The sequence below is a fragment of the Epargyreus clarus genome, unplaced genomic scaffold (genome assembly GCF_041222505.1).
Source record: "Epargyreus clarus isolate Ecla_fem2 unplaced genomic scaffold, WU_Ecla_fem_2.2 ptg000010l, whole genome shotgun sequence".
NCBI lineage: Eukaryota > Metazoa > Arthropoda > Insecta > Lepidoptera > Hesperiidae > Epargyreus > Epargyreus clarus.
The window spans coordinates 6,691,739-6,715,566 of NW_027332218.1; the positions used below are offsets into that span (position 1 = coordinate 6,691,739).

General features: G+C 35.3%; 3 protein-coding genes across 7 annotated transcripts; 1 reads left to right on the top strand and 2 right to left on the bottom strand.

Moving 5' to 3' along the window:
* Positions 1-142: 142 nt before the first annotated feature.
* Rga (CCR4-NOT transcription complex subunit regena) lies at positions 143-12,901 on the top strand. 5 transcript variants are annotated; one of them, XM_073077266.1, is made up of 8 exons: positions 143-239; positions 1,904-2,185; positions 3,821-4,007; positions 5,997-6,188; positions 8,979-9,183; positions 10,484-10,648; positions 11,715-11,850; positions 12,767-12,901. In XM_073077266.1, exons 2-8 carry the CDS (start codon positions 1,907-1,909, stop codon positions 12,839-12,841), a joined length of 1,239 nt encoding a protein of 412 aa, XP_072933367.1. In that variant the 5' UTR covers positions 143-239; positions 1,904-1,906; the 3' UTR covers positions 12,842-12,901. The 5 variants fall into 5 exon arrangements, with proteins under 5 accessions (XP_072933367.1, XP_072933363.1, XP_072933364.1 ...); XM_073077262.1 differs by lacking the exon at positions 143-239 and adding an exon at positions 333-353; XM_073077263.1 differs by lacking the exon at positions 143-239 and adding an exon at positions 333-353 and having other exon boundaries at positions 3,824-4,007.
* Positions 12,902-14,057: 1,156 nt separating this feature from the next.
* Positions 14,058-17,370, bottom strand: Cdc37 (cell division cycle protein 37). The gene is made up of 5 exons (XM_073077267.1): positions 17,121-17,370; positions 16,162-16,728; positions 15,563-15,678; positions 14,969-15,158; positions 14,058-14,664 (listed from the first exon to the last, which is right to left on the bottom strand). The coding sequence occupies exons 1-5, from the start codon at positions 17,151-17,153 to the stop codon at positions 14,443-14,445; spliced, it is 1,128 nt and encodes a 375-aa protein (XP_072933368.1). The 5' UTR covers positions 17,154-17,370; the 3' UTR covers positions 14,058-14,442.
* Positions 17,371-18,528: 1,158 nt separating this feature from the next.
* Positions 18,529-22,792, bottom strand: Gr63a (Gustatory receptor 63a). Its single transcript, XM_073076945.1, has 5 exons — positions 22,259-22,792; positions 19,862-20,119; positions 19,290-19,568; positions 18,932-19,093; positions 18,529-18,726 (listed from the first exon to the last, which is right to left on the bottom strand). The coding sequence occupies exons 1-5, from the start codon at positions 22,790-22,792 to the stop codon at positions 18,529-18,531; spliced, it is 1,431 nt and encodes a 476-aa protein (XP_072933046.1).
* Positions 22,793-23,828: the final 1,036 nt, after the last annotated feature.

Here is a 23,828-nt window from a genome sequence, read left to right on the forward strand (position 1 = left end):
CGCCATAAATGTACATATAATATTTAAATGAAATAGATATTTTACCAAGAGATTATTATTCCATAAATAGTCGATTACATAAATTATATTACAATTGCAAAATTAATATATTTTATCATAAAGTAAATAAGAGGGTATTTGGAAAAAATAATTCCCTTTAGAAAATAATAAAGTTATCTGTTATAAGTCATTTAAGAGTCGAAGAGGACAACTTGTGAATAAGTTGGCTATAAATTGTGGTAATTCATTTATTGTTTTGCTATTTATGTATAAATAATATAATATTAAAAAGAATAAGAAGATTATGAATAATGAGAAAACGTTCTTCAAGTCGAAATAATAATGTTTATCAGGTGTGATACTGACCACAAATATTTTTAATATGAATATAATCCGAATTTTATGCACGTATTGCATCTTAATTAAAAACCAAAAAAATCTGTGAAGAAGGAAACATTTCAAAATAATGTTTATTTCCCCAAAACTGAGCACTTTTATAACGCGGTAACTACAAAATCGTGACCGCGGTTCAAATAGTCAATGTAGTGTCTCAATAAATGATTATCATGAATAAATCAAACCTTTGTTTAATAAAAAAGTATTTTCAGGTGTATAATTGGTGTACAAATTCAGTTAATGGAATTTGAGTTTTTTTATATTATGTGATCAAATGTGTAAAGTTAGTCAAGATGATCAATTTTATAAGTTTCCGCTTTTAACAATATGGCCGCCAGTTGTTTAGGGTAATGTGGCGTTCGACAAATCTGAGTGAAATTACTAAAATATTTGAAAGCGACGCAAAGATGCATACAGTTTTAAGCGTTTTATAGCAGTGTTTAATGGAAAGGCTGTATTAAATATAATTTAAGTTGGTGAATAAAATTCTGAATGCACAGAAATTGCCTTAGAAATTGAACAGTCAACAAACTTTTGTTTGTTTCGTTCGTGTGGATATATTTATTTCTGCTGGGAATACATTATTATGAACCATCTATACGCTTCTTGAAATAGTGGAACAAGGACTGACGTTGACACATTAGGTAAATATACGTAACTTTTGAAGGAGAACTGAAATTAGAACATGTTCCAGTGTCGCCATTGTTTGACAGTCGAATAAATAACCATCTTGATCTACGTATAATACCTACTTTATTTGTTATTATTGACTTTGGTTATCAGGCGTATCTTCGACATATGTTTCTATATGTAGCCATAAGATTTCAGTCACGAATTAACTGTAATAATGCTTCTCTTGTACTCAATAATACTTGAACAGTGCATCTGTTTAAACCTCAGATTCATTTAAAATATGCTTTTGAAGTTTTAGTTAGTAAATGTAAGTTCTACTTTGAAATGTATGTCATCTGATAACTGTAATAACTGTATTGGACCATATTTATTAATATCCATTGTTTTCAACTGTAGTTTATCATAACTTTAGCATGACTTTGAGAGTGACCTGATAGTCTCATATTTGTTAAACAAGTCCTTGCAATTTACTTATAAAATCATTGAATTCTAACCTTGTTTTGGATCATAAAGAAGGAACTGAAACAACAATCCAAAAACAGGTATAACTTTGTTTCATATAACTGGCAGTTTAGCATTCTGTAACATTGTGGATTATCCTTGGTTTCAATGTGAAGTTGTTACACATCTACTGTGATATTGTTTGTACCTGTTTTTATGATTATCGATTTATTATCATGAGATAATGCATATTTATGAATATTGTGTTCTTTTAAAAACACACTATTTTTGTTTGTTTTCTCATTAAGAGTTATCTGCTTAAAAATAATTCATTTTATAAAGAGATGTATATGTAAGTTTAAGTAGTGTGTAAAATGTGATAAGTAGTGTACGAAATATTGTTTATATTGAATGTGGACATGGTGTGTTGCAGGTTATGGCAAACTTGAATTTCCAACAAGCGCCCAGAAGCCTAGCGAGCGGCGGGGTGGGCGGGCGCGTGAGTTCAGGGCTAGTGAGTGGAGTGTCTGGGCATGTGACACCTACATTTGGGGGCGCACTGTCCCCCGGCCGGGGTTCCACCGCTATGCCAGGTGGCGCTCCACCCTCGATGGCGTCCCGGGCGACTCTATTCGGGCAAAGAGCATTCGCTGACAGAAGGGTACCAATGCCAACTACAATGTCACAGGCAAATTCAAATTCTATGGTTACTAATGTAAGTAATGTTTATTTTAAGATTGTAGTTTTAAAGGTTGTTACTTATCAGAAGTATATCTTATTTTAAAACCACCAAATTTACTAGTAAGTGGGTTCATTTCATTTAAAGTGATAACATAATAAAAGCTTTTTAATTGAGAATATTGCTAGGAAAGAATTCTTAATGAAATGTGCATAAATCATTAGTTTTTCTGCTTTAAATGAGGAAGCATTAAAGTGGCAATAAGTTCACTGGTGGTTAGTATTCCTACAGTTAAATTTAATTACATATATTACAATAATTTCCCTTTGTTTGTAGAGATAAGTACTCCCTATTTTATATTATTTCCCTTAGAATATTTTTTATGTCAATCAAAAAATGCATGCTGTGTGAATGTTCACAAAATGATGTCAGGAGGTTTGCAATATAAGCATATTTCTCGAAAATCTTACTCAACTATTACATTAAAGTCTACATAATTTTCTGAATCATCTTTCAAATCCATTATCCTAATAACATAATGAATACTATGCTGACTATGAATAAAAAGATATAATTCGAAAATAGTATATAATAATTAATTTGTCATTGTACTCATACTTGTAAATGTGCATATAAACATAACATTTTTATAAGTAGGATAAGTTGAATATCTCAAATTTCAAATCTTGTTGTATCTGTGTTTATGAGAAATAGCTCTTATGGTATGGACCAAAGAGCTGAACATAGTCTGCTGCAGTAATTTTTATTTTTCATAATTTATCTATCAATAAAACCATAATGAGTATCTTAGGTCTAGTCTAATCTCAGAGATATGCTAACAAGGGAGTCCTCATGAAGTTTATTTTGATTGTTTTAGCAAATGATATTCTATTGTATATGGCATTAATCTTGGAAACCTTAAGTAGCTTAGTGCTATCAATAGTACCAGCATATTTCTAACCTCTAAACAGTTTGTTTGATCGGCTGTATACTTTAATAGTTTCTTTGGTGGTAGAACACTATGTGGTTCAACTCCGGTGGCATCACCACCACACCTATTTCTGCCTCATAACAGTAGTGTTAAACGCTGTTGTGTTCTGTACCCTTGGTATGAGTTTTTACGTTTTTACAAATGACTGTTTTTGTATTTGTTTACGTATCAGCCCATACATTTCCAATCAGCGCCCCTAGTGGACTGTATCAGAAATACGTAAACAAATACAACAAAAAAAGACATTTTTGTAAAAACGTAAAACCTCATAATAAGTATACTGGTTTGAAGGGTTTCAAAACCTACACATCTAAGAGTTCTTTTAAAAAAATGTCTGAAGAGTACCCATTCTTACTTGGCCAGCTCAGTAGATTATGGCCTAAACCCCTGTAAGAGCAGACCTTTGTCCAGCATTGAGACAGTAATTATCAGTTAAATATGTAAAAATGATGGCATTTAAAAAAGGGAAAATGAGAATATTTTTATTAAAAAAAAAAGAAAACCCCCTGAGTTTCTTACCAGATCTTCTCAGTAGAGGCCGTGTTCCAATCCGGTAGTAGTTTAAGAAAAATATTGTAACTGACAATTTGTAACTGCCGCTGTTGGCCTATACAAAATAAATTATATTTCATTTCATTTCAATGATCTGACGAAGTCTAATATGAAGTAAACATTTGCAGCAGTCAAGTATGGCGAACCTGGCCCGGTTCAACACGAGCAGCAACTACCACTCGGTGTTCGGCGAGGGCGGCGACACGTCGACGCCGCCGCTGCTCGACCTGAGCGAGTTCCCCTCGCTGACGGCGCGCGGCGCGGGGGACCAGGCGCCCGCCGCGGCGCCTCCGCCCCCAGGCTCTAAACCTTACGGTATGCATCTATATTAATAGGTTAAGACATGCACAATGAATATTTGTTTGGTAGTTGTTGATGGGCTGTATAAATTACTAGCTGACCCGGCAAACTTTGTACCGCCTCAAAATCTATTTATCAAATATATTTCATATAAAATATAGCCTATGTTAATCGTGGATAATGTAGCTTTCAAATGGTGAAAGACTTTTTAATATTGGTCCAGTAGTTTTTGGGCCTATTCATTACAACCAAACAAACAAAGATTTCCTCTTTATAATATTAGTGTAGATCAATAAAAAAACATTGAAAATGATTGTTGTCGATAATGGACCACTGTACAAACTTCTTATTAAATACATCTAGTAGTTTGAATTATAGTTTCTCATTTTGGGAAACTTATATGAAACATTTTTCTCTTATTTTGTGTTTAAAAATGTATGATGACATGCTTCTGTAAAGGGCTAAACATTGCTATGTATAAACTTGTATGGATGAGTTCTATAAATAAAAACTGAAAAGTAGGTATGTGATGTTTACCTATAAGCACATTATTATGAAGCAAGCGGTGAACTATTGCCAAAATTCTCATTCTGTAAGTAAACCTTTCTCAAGAATGAAGAAGTAATGGGTACCTGATGATGAGGAAATAATTGTATTTTTTAAATGACCATACATTTAATGTGGTTAAATTCTTGTCAACTTTATTTTAATTTCAATACATTATGTGTAGTCTAATATACTCTAGGCATTGATAAGCATATGACTGTCCTTAAAATAAAGATGAATCTCTTGCTTACAAGGATATAGTTCATAACAAAAGACTGCGTGAATAAGGATTACTAAATAAGAAATATGGAAATTAGGTTCACCAGGTCCAAGATTTGAAACCGATAAAGACACAGACAGGTATCTTGTGACTTGTTCTGAATACGCAGTTATGCCTTTCAGTTGTTCACCAACATCGTCATGGTAAGGATTATTCACTTCATAATAGTCATTTGATATGCATCTGTTCGTATAAAATCATACTGATTTTATTTTTAGCAACATAAGTATTGGCAAAAAATATAATTTTATTACATGCAATTTAATATTTATGTTTGTATATATTTCTTTGTTTTTTGTTGTAAATATGTGTACCAAATTTTGCAAAAATGTTTTTGTACTGTTTTTCCTTATTTACTTGTTATTGTGATAATGTGATATGATTTCTATCAGTTGATTTCCCCTTACTAGTGTTTTTCCTCAACTGATAGGCCTAGAGATACAAAAGATAAGAGAGCTTAAGCAGGGCGTTCTTAAGAACCTCTTCTTAAGAACGCTCTGCTTAAGCTCTCTTAAATTTTTCTCTTAGCTTTTCGCTATAAAGCTTTAGGGGGTGATAGGACCAAAAATCAGTGGCTTAGTCAGTATCGTCTGAAAAAGAAAGTCTAGTCGAATCTCGGCGATATGCTAAGGGGAGTGGCCTCACAGTATTTTCTTTGACCATTATATGATGTGATAATTAATTTTTAATACGCACTTCGTGCTGGAAAAGATAGGTGACTGGGATTTGAATTTTAGACTCCTCAGAGTTGCAGAGTTTCAATTATCTATGTATATCTAGTGGATTGTTATGAAGAGCAAGTGGCGAAAATCTTCGTGTGTGTGCAATTTGAAATCTTTAAAAAATAAATATTACACAATTTTATGGGATGAATGGATTGTTTTATATTCTGTTTGTACGAGATATGTTCGCCCAGCGAAAAGATCCTACTGTAAATCTTATATATAAAATTCTCGTGTAACAATGTTAGTTACCGTAGTCCTCCGAAACGGCTTTATCGATTTTCACCGAATTTTATATGCACATTCAGTAGGTCTGAGAATCGGCTACTATCTATTTTTCATGCCCCTAAGTGATAACTTTTATTTATATGGCAACACAACGTTTGCCGGGTCAGCTAGTAAATAAATAAACGTATGCCTTACGCTCGTTGACGTATCGTACGCTCAAATCCCCAGTGGGTATGGTGAAGCAGCCAACGTCGGAGCAGTCGGAGTTCACGATGTCGTCGGAGGACTTCCCAGCGTTGCCGGGCACGTCGGCGGGCGCGCAGGCGGCGGCGCACGCGGCGCTCGCGCACCACCCGCCCGACTACACCAACCACACGAGCGACGCGAAGCCGAGGAAAGGGATACAGACGTCGCCCGATGGTGAGTACTTTTGTGTTTTATGTATTAACTAGCTGTAGGTATATCTAATCATCTATCAGGTAGGAATGTCTAATCCTATCTGAGGTTGATTACAGATGTCCATGGGCGGCAGTAGCCACTTACCATCAGGTGGACTGCATGCTCGTCTGCTACTCTTATATTATAAAAAAAAAGCTGTGAGGTTCAACCGCGTTAAAAAGAAACAGGGGGCACAGCTAGTTCTAAAATATAAGTAGTCTAAGTTACTCAGTCAGCTACCTGCCAATAAAAGTCCTGTCAAAATCGGTCCACCCATTTCAGAGATTAGCCGGAACAAACAGACAGACAAAAATTTAAAAAAATGTTATTTTTGTGTATGTGCTGTATGTATATGCATATGCATGTAGTTAAAAGCGGTTATTTCAATATTAAAAACAGATATGCTAATTTTATTTATATTTATAAATGAGCATACTGAACGCCTGAGGTGACGATCCGCGTGGCGGAATGGTCACCAAACTGATCAGATGTGCAAAGGGTTCCGGGGTTCAATCCCCGGTCAGACGGACGTCTGAATGGATATCTGTTCTGGGTCTGAGTGTTTGTGTATTCGCCTTTGTGTGTTCATGACAACCACAGGGAATGGTAGTGTGGGGCTGTGAGTGTACAAAACTGTCTGTCTTTATTACTGTCTCTGTTAAGTGGTCAATGCAGCCTATAGCAATGCAGCCCTTATAACTTAATGGGATGAATGTAGTCCGATAGAATCGTAGTAGGAAATGACAGCAGCCTGTTAAGCCTATTAAGGCGTGCGTTAAAACTTATACTGTCTGTATTGAAAAATGCATGAGTAACACTATAGATGGGTTTTTACATCCGCGACAGGCGGCATAAGTATGTGGACCCGCTGCCCATTCGGTCGTATACTGCTTTAATAAAAATTAGTTGAGAATCGTCACTACATAACACGAGTTGCATGTGACAGATGTCCGCGGCGGGTCCTACAGCGTCTAGAGCGGACGCCTGCCCTGCACAGTGTGCACCTGCCCATGTTTTAGCGTACGCTCTTAGGCCACCTGTTAAGTGGTCACAATTGCATATGACTAATTGATAAAGGGTCGTAAACCGTGATTAGTACCACCAGAGGTCGATGAAAAGCGCCTTATTGACAATTAAACAAGTAGCAAACGCTAGTATTTGCAGCTAATCATTGTTATAATGTGTACTCACTTGTGTTTTAAAATAAATATAATTATGAATTCATTTAGCTTTCATATTATAGTTGTGTGTTCTAATTTCTATTTTGTTAAACAATAACAAGTAAAACAGTTTTTACTGTAATAACTTTTTTCATACTTTGCAATTCTCACGGCATCTAGAACAATGCAGAACATAATAAATTAGATCCATGTATTAATTTGCTAACTGTGTTTTATACTTTTCGATATTGATGTTAAAAGTAGATCGTAATTCTAATGAGACATTTAACTTTGGCGTTCATAAAATATTATGTCACACTAAGAAAATTAATTTAATTTTCAATCTACCCACTTCTTCTTAATAGCAGTTCGTCATATTGACAACTCCTTATTTTTGAAATACACGGTGGGGTCTCTTCAAGATTGCTTGTAATATTTTAACTTTTGCTGAGGACCACAGATTTATACTCGAAAAAAATGTTGTCAAAGTCGCTGCTTATTTACGCTTACTGTTTGAGAATCTTGTCAAATTACGTGACTTGTTCTTATTTATATTTTTATTAATAACATAATTTAGTTTCCGAAGAATATAATGTTATTAAAAATGAAATTATAGTTATATTAAATTAAAATCATGTGTGACAATGTGACGAAATATTTATGCCGTCTTCGCTTATCATTACATGTCATCATGCTAAGCTATTGCCTTCTTCGTCCCTTTACATGTGTTTATTCTATGGACCCAACCATTGCACTGGGTTTGGTAACGTTTTGCCGAAAATTTTAATGAATTTATTGTAACTTACGACATTGACACTACTAAAATGGCAATTATAATATTTGACTAATATGGTACTATCAATACTTTTGTTACTTGTAATAAATATTTCCTGAAGACAGTATGAATATAATCGACATAAATTTGATCATGTTGTCGAGAGAATCATTATCCATGACCAATTTTGGGTTTATATTGTGGCTATAATTGAGTATTGATTATCGAATCTATGCATCAATAAGAATTAAAATTGACCAGGCCCACTATGTCGTAACGTGTGATGTAAAATAGTACATTACGATACGAGGACGAAAATTTTTTTTCTGACAAGTGTGAGTTTGCAGGCCGAGCCGCAGGCGAGGACTGCAATCACACGAGTCAGAAAAACATTTTTCGTCCGCGTGTTGTATAAAATTTTATATTACGGGGTCGGAAATGGGGGTTTTGCGCACGCGAAGCGTGCGTAAAACGTCAATTTACGCACGCCGTGATATAAATAATATTTTATATGTCAATTGTATATCTCTTTTATCCAAGTATCATCCAAGGTACAGATGTGGAATTATTAACTATCTGACATTTTTTTCTTTCTAAAGTTGTCAGTCAAGGAGATGATCACACGGATTACTATGGTGTGTACTTGAAATTGTTGGAAAATGATATTATATTGAAGTAGTTAACGTGTGTGGCATGCTTGAGCATTTTACATGGACATTACATATTATTTAGCACTTGAAATCCGCTTTTTCTATAATCACAATTTATTTGCATTCAATTGAAAATAATTTTCGATTAGTAGGCATTATTTGATTTTGTTTTTTTTATTTTTTGTAGGCAAAGTAACGAATATACCGGAAACAATGATACCCAACCAGTTTGGTATTGTTGGACTATTAACGTTTATTCGAGCAGCGGAATCGGACCCCAGTTTGGTGTCGCTAGCATTAGGACAGGACCTAACAGCACTCGGACTGAACTTAAACTCACCTGACAACCTTTACTTAACCTTCGCCGGACCGTGGGCGGACACGCCTTGCAGGTGAGCCTAACCCTTTAAATACTTATAGTTCCTGGCATGGATCATGAGCACTGATAAACTCAGTAAAGCAGGGTGTATGGACGTTTGAAGTAATTTTCCTGTTCGTCTAGGGCAGCTCGGGGTTAAACAGTATGAAACAAATTGCAGACTAATAATTGAGCCATTTTGTTTTATGGGCATCATTTTTTTGAAATATTGGTCAACTCAGCCTGTAACTTCTATCATGCTTTAACTCTAGCACTGATGTTACCCCAACTTATATTGCAATATATTACAGTCAATTCAGATTCAGATTTAAAGTCAATTCACATTTAAGTAAAAAATCATAGATAAGTATAAGTTTCACCGCCTTGTAAATGAAGGAAGCCATTTAATGGCTGTCATGGTGTAATTTACGCGGAACAATGCCGAATGCGGAACATGCGCAGTTAAGTGGTGCAAAAACAAGAAATCGAAGTAAAAGTGCGGAGAAATATCGTTTCATTCGTAAATGATCTAAAAACTACATTTTTTTAATATTTTTCAAACAAGAAAATAGATGACGGCGACAATTTCAATTTTCAAAACTGGTTACATTTTCTTGTTAGGAGTGAGTAATCTTTACTATTCTTTGTAAATAATATAAAAGAAGTACATCTTACATTGTACTTCTATGAACTGAAAATCCATGCCGGGAACTATATTTTAGTAGATATATCGATGTACCTATCTAAATCCAATGCTTCTGTGTTATGCTTGAAATGCTTCTTATTTTTATCATTTCATTATATAACATGTGAACACACAACACATTGATATTGACCTGATCCCTTTTAGATATAAAAGATGAGGATTTTTTTGGCTCAAAATGTTATCAGTTTTTTCATTGTAGATATTTTTGTCAGGTACAATTTGTCAGATTAAAAATAGAAGGACTTAGTCATCTAGTAAAGATAAGTTTAAAATGAAATGAAAAACTCAGTGTCGAATATTTTGTGAGGTACTTTGTGTTTAGCAAATAACATATATTTACTATTAGATATTAAACATGATTAGTATAATCAGACAATGATGTTGATTTACAAATTAAATGTTAAAATCTTTATTCTATTATTTACTATACAATAGATGTATGTGGTTTTCCTCATCGAATGTAGGCAGCCATAGTATAGTGAAATCTTCAGATAGAGTGCGATCATTGCTTTAAATCATCTCATAGTCACTTTCCGCGAAGGACAGGCGTGCGCATTCACAAAAAATACGAAATCATCCCGATAGAATTTTTGTTATTAATTTATTTATAAATTCCCGACCTTTTCAGACCACAAGACATGGACTATCACGTGCCACCTGAATATTTGATAAACGGCTCGATAAGAGAAAAGCTGGCACCCTTAAGATTGAGTCGATATAAGGAAGATCTGTTGTTCTATTTATTTTACTGCTTTGTGGGCGACGTGCTGCAGATAGCAGCGGCGGCGGAGTTGTGAGTATAACACACATTGCTCATTATTTATTATCTTTTGCTGTTCGTTTGTCTAGCCCTGCTATGCATTTACTTCCTGACTCATATAAAGGTAGTTTAAGATTAATTTAATGTTATTATTGTGTATTTGCTTCATTTGTTCTGTATTATTTAATGTTGTTGTTAACTTTAAACAGGGTGGTGTAAGTACCCTGTATGGTATATGATTTTTATATTATTTGTCAGAATTATCAGGTCTATAATAGAATTAATAATATTTCGTTGTTCGACAAAATAGTGTCATAAATGTTTTTTCGAAAGAATTAAACAAACTCTGCAAAACCTTTTCGTTTCTTTACTGACACTTCAATGTCTTAGTTCCCCAATGAGAAATAATTCCACTCTTTAGGTCTTTCCTTATTATTGAGAATCATCACTTTGCTGCCCGAATACCAACGAGGTATCATTGGTTTCCTTAAAAGTTTCCTCATCACGATGAATCGTCACTGCGACCTCCGAATTCTCACGAGAACACATCTCTTTTAGTCGTTTCTTTATCATTAAAAAATTGTCACTTCGATGCCCTAATTCTAATGAGAACACATCTCTCTTGTCCTTTTCTCATCATTAAGAACCCATATTGCCGTTCCTGAGTTCCAACGAGAACACGTCCCTCTCCGTAGTCGTTTCATAATAGAGAATCGACACTGATGTTTTTCCGACGGAAACAAATCCCGTTTTCAGTCGTTTCTTCATTATTGATATGGTCACTAAGATTACCTTGTCCATATTATCAGTAATCATGTCTTTGATACTTCAGCTTCAACAATAAAATTGTATCGTCGTGTATGACATTAATGTACTTTCTTTCGTCGGAATATATAGCTCTCTCTCTCCCTTTCTCTCTACGCCTTATTTTCGGTTTCATATAACGAAATATCTCTAAATGCGTCCTTATACTTGAACTCTCAGTTCTCATCTGCTTATCGATTATCCAAACGCCGCCTAAGAGTGATGAAATGCTAAGCGTAAGAATTGTCACATCAAAATAAGGAAATAAATGTGTAAATTAGCCGTTTGGTTGCAGATATAATCGTGAATGGCGGTATCACATGGAGGAGAAGGTGTGGATCTCGCAAGCGCCCGGCATGCCGATGGTCGAGAAGACGTCGACGTACGAGCGCGGCACCTACTACTTCTTTGATGCGCACAACTGGCGCAAAGTAATTATTTGTTTATACTATTATGTTTAGTTAATCTATGATGGTGTTAGATTAGATTTATATATTGTTTTTGTGTACTTTGCGGTGTTGTCACGACCCGCGTGGCGGAGCGGTCACCATGCCGGTCTGACGCGCAGAAGGACCTGGGTTCGATCCCCGGCCAGGCAGCTTTCTAAAATATGAATTTAAATTTCTGATTCTGGGTCTGGGTGTTCGTGTATTTGTCTCTGTGTGTCCATGGCACCCACGATACAGGGAATCCTAGTGTGGGGCTATGAGTGTAGAAATGTTTAAGCGTTTGTGCGCTATGGCGTTGCTATCGTAAAAGGCGAATAGAGTATGAGATTTTTGAGACCACCAACAATATCTGCTTGCGAAGTCTACTGCGCCCGTAGGTACTTAGGCACGACATTTACGGCAAAACTGGCGGGCTTTCAGCTGTTGATGAACAGTGGTCTATTTAAGACTTAAGATATGTTGTCTGCATAATTATGTAATAAAATAGATTATAATTCAAAAGTTAACTCGCCAAACTACGAGTATTTAACACCTTTAGTGTGCTAAATTAAATTTCTTCCATCTACGATTCCCAGTGTTAACCTGACATCATTATAAAGAACCCTAATATGATGCTCTACAAATCGATTATAATGATATCATTAACGCTGTTTGGTCACCAAACACCGATACCGATAATTAATGACGGCGCCGAAGTAGCGTACATACATTTGCTATAGCAGCTTGTCCACCGAACGTCCGTCACCCGAGCACCGTCATCCCATAGTAAATGTATGTGTACGCTACTTCGGCGCCGTGATTAATTATCGGTATCGGCTCGGTGACGGTGCAGTGGACAAACAGCGTTAGCCTATATATGTAATTAATAATTATATATTTTATTTGAATGTTGTTGCAGGTGGCGAAAGAATTTCACCTAGACTACAGCAAACTCGAGGGCCGACCGCAGATGCCGCCGCACGTGCTCACGTAGCGCCCGCGCCCTCTCTCACACCTATTGTAGTTTTGTTATATAAAAAGTACAAGTTAATAACGTATTTTTATTTATTACCTATAAAGTTTATTGCTAAATGCTGAAAATGGAGTTATTCTTCTATACATAGAATTTAAAAAAACGTGTAGTACAGTCTATTGTGGAGACGCGAGAGCTTCGACTGATCTAATAACGGCCAATAAACATTGCAAGCAAAATTATGTAACTTAAAATGTTACAAAAGCATTTTCTCTAGTATTTTTCTTTCATTAACAGCTAAAGAGGTTTTATAATAGTTCGTATTAATCCTGTAAATATATGATTGAAACATACAATGGTTATTGTTTCGATAAATGATGACCATTCTTGTAAAATATTGATTAGACACGTGAATGTCATTGTTCTATAACTCGTTTATAAGCTCTAATTCTCACGATCAGTGATTGTTCTATAAATATATGCTTATTTTTCCGTAAATGTTTTTTCTAATTACGCCATTATCAACTAATTGATATGGTTTCCGGGTAGTGTTCAGAAGTTTTGAAAGGGAAGATTTTTCAATAGGATAATCGATATAACATAGTGACTCACGCGGATGCAAGCCCACGTGTTTGTACAGAAAATAGATGATTTTTGGTAGAACCCTTAGTGGTTCGACTCCGGCGGTGCCACCGCCACGCCTATTTCTACTAATAAAACCAGGGACAAGCACTGTTGTTTTGGTTTGAAGGGTATGGTAAGGGAGATATACTTTTACAAGCAATCCAGCTTAGTCCTCTGTGGTAGCGGCGCATCTGTGGCTGGCTTTAGATAGGACTCTGATCCTATCTGGGGTTGATTATAGATGTCCATGGACATCTGTAGTAGTAGTGTAATGAGCGGCAGTAGCCACTTACAAAGCAGCGTCAAAGGCACGCGAGTGCGTAAGACGCATGGCGCGTTCGTATATTGTTTCTCAAAATCATTTGTCATGTTTTACGCAACGGGCGTCCGCGGTTAGTCTCAGGTCATCCAGAGCAGATGCCCTAAATCTACTAAGCGTGTGAATAGTTTTAATCTGTAAATTTTCATTATTAGCTGTTATATCGTATATAATTTTAGATTTTTTGCCGGTAATGGACTCTTTTAAGTGAAAGCGACTATTTATAACAAAAGAAAACAACGATTATAACAATTTTATAAATTGGGGCTAATAAATAAGATACAACATGCAAAATTTGATAAATTCAGTTTAATACGTAAACGTAAATTATATACACAAATAGTGTTATTTGCTCTCTTGCTTACTTAATCATTATTTCATGACATTGACAAAAATTAACAACTAGCATTCAATACTATCAAATAAAATGATTATTCCTTACTAATCCAACATGCATAAAGGCAAAAGTTAGTTATAATTGTGGAATATAAAGCGTTTCCTACACTGAGGTAATCTAAGACACTTAGGATGAATGAACTTGGAACTACAAACTACAGTCTATATTATTTTGGAGGCACTGGACATTTGTATGTGAAACGCACAATATTGCTTTATTTATTAGAACACTGAACGGGCTTATTTACATACTATGTTAAATAGATAAAAGCGGTTGAATCTCTCAGTCTATTTCTTCGGTGCTGGCAGAAGTAGCGGGTTTGGCTGCCTCGTTGGGGCCATCTACGTTTTCCTTCATAGTGGGTTCTTCATCATTCTTGCCAGGTACCCACAGGCCAGCATCCACACATCTCTTCATGTAGTACACAGCTTCTTGTTCTGGCATCTTTGCTATTGTTGCTTGGAGCATTGGAACATCTTGTGCATCAAAGCATTTCTTTAACTCCTGTAAACGAAATATGTGAAATTTCATGAGTACCATCTTTTAACTTAAAAAAATACTTTAATAACATGGGTTTAGGTGTACAAAAAGCTTAATTGCTGAACTGTTCTAACCAAAAATGGGGCTGTATTAGTAAATAATTACAAAGAAGCAGAGAGAGAGAGAGATTTTAGCAGAGAAAAGGGCAAAGTATGAACACTATGTTTTAATGTATATGCATTACCACAATTTAAACCAGATCATAGCAGGCTAATCATTACTGCTATAGATAGAAAATGTAAGTAGTTTTATATGCCTTGTTACTTACATCAGGTAGCTCCTCATACACTTCCACAGGATCTAGACCGCCAGGGCCGAGCCGCGCTTTTTTCTCTTCTTCCTCCTGTTCCCTGATAGCATCCTGGATCTTCTCAGCGGCGCGCTTCCTGATCCTACCCTTGAACTGCTCCAGCTCATCATCAAATGCATCCTTGTACGTTTTCTCTGCAACTTGGATCCTGAAATATCAATGAAAGAATATGTTAAACTTATATATAAAATTCTCGTGTCGCAATGTTAGTTACCATACTCCTCCAAAACGGCTTTACTGATTTTCACCAAATTTTATATGCATATTCAGTAGGTCTGAGAATCGGCTACTATCTATTTTTCATACCCCTAAGTGATAAGGATTGTTCACCCTTAACCTTTTTTTATTTATATGGCAATACAACGTTTACCGTGTCAGCTAGTGTTTATGTAAACTTACCTTCACTTGAGCCAATTGTAAAGCTGTAATTCTCATGCCTATTGCCATTACCAGATATATCTTCAAATAAGAATGCATCAAGTAGAGATAAGGGAAAGTAGTGATGCAACAGCATTTAAACAATATAACAATATGAAGAATGAATTTTACTACCTTGCAAAGAATGATCCTATGCAAGCTCTTGGGTCCACATCCAACTGTTTGGAGAGCTCCAAGATGTACTGCATACAAATAGTCTGGTGGGCTACATGGGCCATCAGTTCATGTTTCTGAAAATAAATATAAGACATTTTAACAAACTTTACCTTGCTATTATTGCTGAATGAAAAATTTGTAAGGCTGTAGTCTATTGAAAAATGAAGTCGATGTAGTTTTTAAAGCCAATAGATGCACATAGTAAGTACACATGCAGTTTGCTATAAGTTGTCACTGTCATCGGTGTACCTTGCAACCTGGTACAGTTAATTCGTATAGAAACAATTCTTACCACTTAGTTCTTGGTAACACTGAATCCAAGTTGGATAACCTAGTAAAATATTTCTCTCGTACCATACATTTCAAACCAGAACACAGCAACTACATTGCTATTATGTAGACATGAAAGTTTAGTGACCACTTAACATCAGGTTTTGCTATTTCAGTAAATACAAAAAGGCCACTGGTATTCAAACCTGCGCAATGCATTACAACCAAAACGTATTGCTGTATCCAAAGTAATTTTAAATGTTTAATGAGGTACAAAGTAAACATACCTCTTCCATTTCCAAATTGATACACCAAATAACAAGATAGTTGGCAGTCTCCTCGCAAACTAATTGAGTGTTTTGCTGAAGGAAGTGCTTGGAATCTTCATACTTCCGGAGCATTCCGAACTTCTTCAAGAGACTCTCATTGTCTTTTATGAACTTCTTCATCTTCTCCTCCTTTTCTTCTTCAGTTAAGTTCTCGTCTTTCGGCCTATTGGGCTTTGTATTAATAACTGTTTTGGTAAAACCTGGCTCACTGATAGTGTCAACATTCCATGGGATTAATTTTTCCTTTTTCTTTAATTCTTCCTCCTTCATCAAAATCATCTTTTCTTCTTTTTCCAGGTCAGCTAGAGCTTTCTTCAGGGACTCCATGTTGGGACTGTTAGGATCTTGTTCGGCTATAAACTTCCTGGTTTGCGTTAGCTTTGCCTTGTTTTCGTTTTTGCGTTGTTCGTGCTCGTCGAGTTGCTTGCGGCGGTCCTCCATGCGCTCGACGCGCGCCTGGTGCCGCCATCGGAACAGCGACGCGGTGTCAATGTTTGGGTGGGTTTCGTCTTCATCATCAGAAATCTATATAAACATATATTTGTTTAACTATAGTAGCAGTCATAATTATCAAGCACAACAGGAGTTCCACGTGATATAGTTCGCAGATGTTTTGCCACCCCTGAGTGCTGTGTTGTATCAGTAAGTTCGCATTATTAGTGTAGCATTGACACTGTAGCCCTGCTAGAAGATAGAAATGGGTGTGGCGGTGACGCCGGCACTGGCAAACCATGCATTTTTACTTCCTTAAATATATATACTTATAAAGCAAAATTTATGCTTTATTTTACACTTGTCAATATGTCAGTCTATAATGTGAATATGTTTTCTGTTATGAACTAATTTTAATGAGTGTAAACTTATACTTATTGCAGCATTGTTGACAAAATTCGAGTTTGAAATAAAATGATACGAACCTCAATATCCTTCCACTTGCTGTAGTCTACCATTGTTTACTTTAGTTTATATTGCAATGATTCTAACCTAATTTGCTCACGGTTTCACTTGTTGTCTATTCAAATTGCGCCAAAATTAAGCCGGTTAAATGAAATGCACACAATAATCTCAATCTATCGTATACGCAGACGGAATAGCGATAAAAGTGAATTTGACATTTAGCAATTTAGATTTATCCGGAATATTCTTTTCCCGACGAGTAAGCCAATCAGAAGGCTGCTTGCTGGTTAGTCAGTGTTGGCATCTCTATTAACTACTTCACCCTTTAAAAGTTATGAAATAAATAAAAATCTAATTCAATTTCGCTCTCCTTAATCTCGAATATAGTTTTTTAATTAACCTTTTTACGAAGATCAATGGAATCCAGGCTACCCACAATCACATCATAATCACATTATTTCAGGTCTCCTTTTCGTGTTATGATATTATGGCGATAACGAAGATTATTGCGTATAATTATTTTCCTAAGTTTGGGGATAAGATCCATTGATCCTTACTAATATTATAAATCCGAATGTAACTCTGTCTGTCTGTCTGTCTGTCTGGTTGTCTCTTCTTCACGCCCAAACCACTGAACCGATTTTAATGAAATTTTGTACAAAGATAGTCTGAGACCCGAGAAAGGACATAGGATAGTTTTTATCCCGGAAATACTACGGGAAAGAGGGATGGCGATCTCAGATCGATTAATCGGAGAATGGACCTTTTGGACCCAAAACATCGATTATTTTAATCGATATTAGCAAGGATTGAATCGTAAACTATGCATTTGATCAAGTGATGATCTTTAGCAAAGTTAAAGGTACGAATTTTCTTTTAAACGCGGGCGAAGCCGCGGGCAAAAACTAGTTGATTATATTACAGCAAGCCTCATTTTCTTTTCATATATCAAATAAACTTTACCTAAAGCTAAAATTAATTTGAAATATACCGTGTCTATACAATGCTTGCTTAGCTCCTGAAAATTCAGACTTCTAGCTTCATATGCAACGAAGTTACAGGGGGTCAAAAATGGGCCGAATTGCTTCAAGAAAAGAGCGGTACAGCCGTGCCGCTTTTTTTGGCTCGACTTGGCGGAGGCACTAGCGTGCCTCCACATATTATATTATTCGGAATATGCTAATAATTTCCGCTAGGTGTCACAATCGCCCGCTTTTTCATTTATTAAAGATAAGATAGTTGTAAATAAATATTGCTGTGCTTAAAATGCTTAAGAATATGAATAAAACACATATTTGATTATAATACGTATAATGTCGATATAATGTTTTAGTGGATACTAAGTCATGTATCTATATTATACATTTTATATAGGTATTTGCCTAAAAATCTTAAATATTCGTACTAAATAATAATTATCGTTACGGTTTAGTGCTTTTTCTTTTTCTTGGCTAGTGTTGTAATAATTGTAGTAGCTACGGTAGTAGTGGTTGCTGCAATAGTTGAGCTCGTTTCGTTGAAGAAGGTCTTTTCATCAGTGTTCTGTTGAGTTGATTGGCTATCATCAGGAATACTGATTTGAAATTGTAGAAGAACGACTAGATAGGTGACCATTGTTGCTAGAAGCTGGAACATATACTTATTATTACAACAACTAGTAAACATAATATAATTATTTTAATGCAAAGTTTTAAATAATTATCCATAGTAAAGGTGGAAAAGTAATAAAGTAACGCAGTTAGAGAGTTCGTAGTTAATTTCACCAAAATTAACGTCGAACTAATCAACTGCAAAACAATTATTATTTTTCAATTAATTTAGTAAAACATACAGATTTAAAAAGCGTTCGATTGACGTCAAAGAATCCACCGAGACTGATTTGCGATGGATTCATTTCTGTGGCTCGCAGAAACATGTTGACCTCTGTTTGCGCATCAGTATTCATCCAAGATAACTCCACGAGTAACAGTTTCTTCTGGAAATTCGTTCGAACCTTCAAATACAAAGAAATATCTTTACATAACGACTAAAGTATTATCAAAATGATTATTTCAGTATTTAAAAAAATCCTATTTAAAGTTACAGTGGTTTTAATCTTTTCTTCTTACCACAATAGCATTTAATTATTGACTCATAAATCATTTTTCATGAACATATTTGCTTTATACTTACTAAAATTAAAAACTTACGTTATGTGATGCATAATGAGCTTCATCGCAAATAAAGAAGAGCAGGAAAATACTGCAGATAGCTGTCAAAGCTAATCCAATGTCCTTGATGCCAAAACCCTCAGAAATCTGACTTAGTAAGCCATAGATAGATAACGTTATGATGAGGAATAGGTAGAGATTCACGAACGTGAAAGTGTAGCAGTTGGCGATGCCAGTGTCTCTGGCAAGTTTGCTTAATCGAAGCCACAGAGCTCGGTATTCTGCCACTTTGGACGCTGGCCCGATGTGACGAAGCGCCTTAAATATAAAAACGTTATTGAGTTACAATAAAACTTCTTTGCATATCATACAATTGTGTAGAATCGAAACTTTTTTTTAATTTTACGGTTCTTACGTAGTCAAATGTAAGACATGCGTTTTACTAATCAATCTTAACTGTGATCATATAGCGGTGGAATTGGGTTCAACTCTCCCTCAACAATAATTTAAACAACCAACCATGATAATCATGTACGTAGTCAGAGCGAGCGGTATTCTTATTTATTGCCAGAGAAGACCGTTTATTATCAAACATACCATATGAATCATACCTTATGAAAATCTTCAGCCAAAATATTGGCGCAAATGCTCAGCGTTTCACAAAGTAGGTACCAGTAGCCACCCAAAATGTATGTAAGTATTTCCAGGAAAATATATGGTAGGAGCTGCATAAGCTTGAAATGCACCATGGTCATGTGGGTAATGATCACTGACGTGGTTGAGAGAATTGGAATGATGACGGAAATCGCGAGAGCTTTCTTATATAACTTTACAGGCAGGGCGCGTCTGGATAATGTCTTATAGGCAATCTGTAACCAAAAATATATTTAATAAAACGTTTTAAAGACAGTTATACATATAAAATCAATGTCACGAGCTTAAGTTAGGAAAGAGTAGAATACGATAAAATTCAAGTACTTGTAGTTGTGTAATATTCTTAACACAAGAATTTTGTACTGAATTCTTATTAACCTTTAGGCGCAGTGGCTTAAATGAAAATATTAAAAGGTAGTTCCCACAGACAATTTCCCTGAAAATTTTCTGTCAAATTTTTAGAAGAATATGAGTTCTGAGGTGTATCTCGTTTAGCCAGGTGCAAAATCCTTTTGGCATTGATGTTTCTTGGTGTAGGTCCAAGATCAATAAGTTTTGCTGATTCGATACTTGCCAAACGATACAATCATAATCATTTGTAAGTAAACCAATAGGAAAATACGATATAAGGTAAGTTCTGTAGCAGGTTTACTTTCTGCTGATGTCAGATCTATTAGACTTTTTCCAGGTGCAAAAATCTTTTGTCCGGAAAATTGTCCGTCATTGTGTCTTGGCGAGTATCCAAATGGGACTCTCCGTTCAAACTAAACAAAAAGTTATTTGTCGAAAGCAATCTATATATTTTCAAGATGATAAATCTGTAATAGATTATCTACTAGATAGTAGCGATTGTAGGTGATTTTAATCGTGTTATTTTCGAAGTACATATATATTATACCAAACAATGATGAATATGATAAAGATTTTGATGAGCAAGCAACATTATTAACTTGAATGCAATTTTGGTTAAGCCCGGGAGGGTGATATTTGGACATATGTGTTAGTGCGGACTTCGTTCTAACTTAGAGACTAGGAGTGAGGACAGGATTAGGTTAGGTTTGGTTAGTAATTGGTACAGGCGGTAATTGATACATTAACTTTTATTATACGTGTGAATCAACTGCTATATAGGATAATTATAAAAAAATAAAGTTGGATTAATAGCATTATGTAAATTGGACACTGAACAACAATTGACAACTGTGTTGGCACTGTTACTTTAATATAGAAAAATACATAGAGGTATTTTGGATAGATGAATGATCTATGTCTAGAGATGTTATATTAGGGTTATTTTTAGGTATTCCTATTATTGAATATATTAGCTATCGTATATTATGATACTATACCTATTATAAGGTATTAGTCACATATTAGTGATCACTATTAGCTACTCAATGTAATATTGATACCTGCGTAGGTAATATTATCTACAATAATTAATATAAAATACAAGATCTCGAGAATATGCACGATATTAATCTCGTAAGTATGCCTATTACAGAAGTAAACTGGTGAAGGTGATTAAATTTTCCTTCATGCTTCAACAGCCTTAGTTGTTTTCAAGCGCATGTTTGTGTGAGTGTGCCGTTTCGAACGCTTGTAGGGAGTTTCTATACTCGTCTATATTTCTACTGTTGCCGCTGGGCGAGTGAATGAGAGGAGATGACCGCGGCCGGCAAATCATATTGTCATAACGAGGCGACTCGCCTGCTCGCCTCGCTATTACGCGTCGCTATTATTTGACTAATACCTGGTAACCTATTACTCTATATTCGCCTATCCTAATATGAATATACATGGCTTGTATTATAATACCTGTACCTGTTACTAATATACTAGTCACACCTCTAATCTATGTTACAAATTCAGATTTCATTCGTAAAAGTTACGATTCAATTATAATGTTTATTACAGCAATAGCGACAAAGCAAAGATTTAGTAGAGCGAAGTAGCAAGGTGGCGCCTTGCATATTGAAATTTATTGTTGCAATTACTTGTGTACGTTTATAGCCTATGCCTATGCCTATGCCTAAACATGTTACTGAAATTGTTACACTCCGTCTCCGTCAGACGCTGCATACGTCGCTCACTTGATCAAATTATATAACTTAATATGTATGAAATATTCTAAATAACAAATAGTTCAATATTCATTAAATTAAAATAAAGAAATTAAATAAATACGAAATAAGAAATTTTAATTGCGTTTTAACGCAAATCGTTCGTAGTAGGTAAGACATATTATAGATCGTTATGTAAGTTACTCCGGTAATATTATTAACTAAATATATTTCAAACAAAAACACATAAAGGTCCGATTTTTACTACACTACTAATTGAATTTTTCTTACCTCGAAATCAACCCAGCCATTTAACACTCCAGCAATTTTCCGCGTCTCATACCACAGTACTGGTATCACGGTGAGAGGAAAAAGATACACCGTGAACAGATACTCAATGACTGCTTCTTCAAATTTACCTTCAGAGGTACGTAGAATTTGTACTTTGTTCAGAGAAAGGTACAGAACGTAACTGAGTAATGATATGAAGCAAAATATTGAGTATAACATAGATGGTGAGGCAATCTGGAATTGATTCACGCCAGAGGCAGGTCTTGTTAAAGGCAGGACGCCCATAATACGAAGTAATGTAAACACGGGCTTTATATTTTCATACACGATGTCCTTGTAAATTTTGGGCGCAATCAAGTTATCTCTTAGCGGGCTGACCGAATTCAAGGACGGACTTTTTAAACGAGGAGTTCGCGTGGGCGTCACGTCCAGGAAAATTATTTTATTTTTCGGCTTTTCGTCGAATTGCGTCGCGAAGCCATTCGGGAGTTTGATAGTCGGATATAAGTTATGGTTGGTATATAGTCGAGACATTTTGCGTATGAAATTGAATTACATAAGCGACAAGGTTATAGAAATTTGGGGAGAGAAAGCGAGTGTGTAAATTGAGTACTAGGACGAGAATGAGGTTTGTTCGCTCTACGAATGCCAGCTAAGTTTAGCGGTCACTGCAATATTTCAAATTTTGACAAGATGATTATGGTAGTGAGTCGCTTTGACATCTACATTAAACTTTCATATTGTTCTTCACCTTGGGAAATACCTTGAAACAGACCTTGGTGGACACAAGGCAAATGGCTATTTAAGGTTTGAATATTTGAAGATTATTGTTTTACTGCACCTTGATCAAGTAATGTTTGACATACGACAACTAATTCGGTTATAATAATAACGGAAATGTTGTAAGTCCATAAATAAAGTTATATGCACACTATTTTATTACCTTTTTTTGGAGTTTACTCCTTAAGAAACGATTTGAGTTATAAGGCCCGGTACGGAAATTTTATGAGGAGTAAAATCAAGTGTAACACGAAAAGTTGAGGCGTAACGTAGAAAGAGACAAACATATATATCCACACTTTACGCGCAACACCAGTGAAGTCACTGAATAGAAATGTCATAATTTTATTTTTTTGTACTAGTGACGTGAAGGAATGCGTTGTATCGGTAAAACAGGTTCACAGACTACATATTAAAAGTATTTTTAGCCACAAATAAAACATAGATAATTTAAAATAAGCCAAATACGAAGGTGCTAAACTCGGACATGTATACATGTCCGTGGACGGTTACGGTACATTTCGTTTCGGACATGTATACATGTCGCTGGGCGGCAACGTATAATGATCCATTACAATCCCTCCTTTTTATTACAATCATCATATCCTCTCAAAAAGGAAGTAGCGTTTTTAACCAAAATATGAATCAAGAGTGCTTTTATTAATTTAAAATACAGTAAGTTCAAATCCCATATGAAAGTAATTATTACAATAAAAATAATTAGCAATATATAAAACATTAAAACGTCATTAACTATTTTCTATTCGATATATATCATAATTATCGTTCG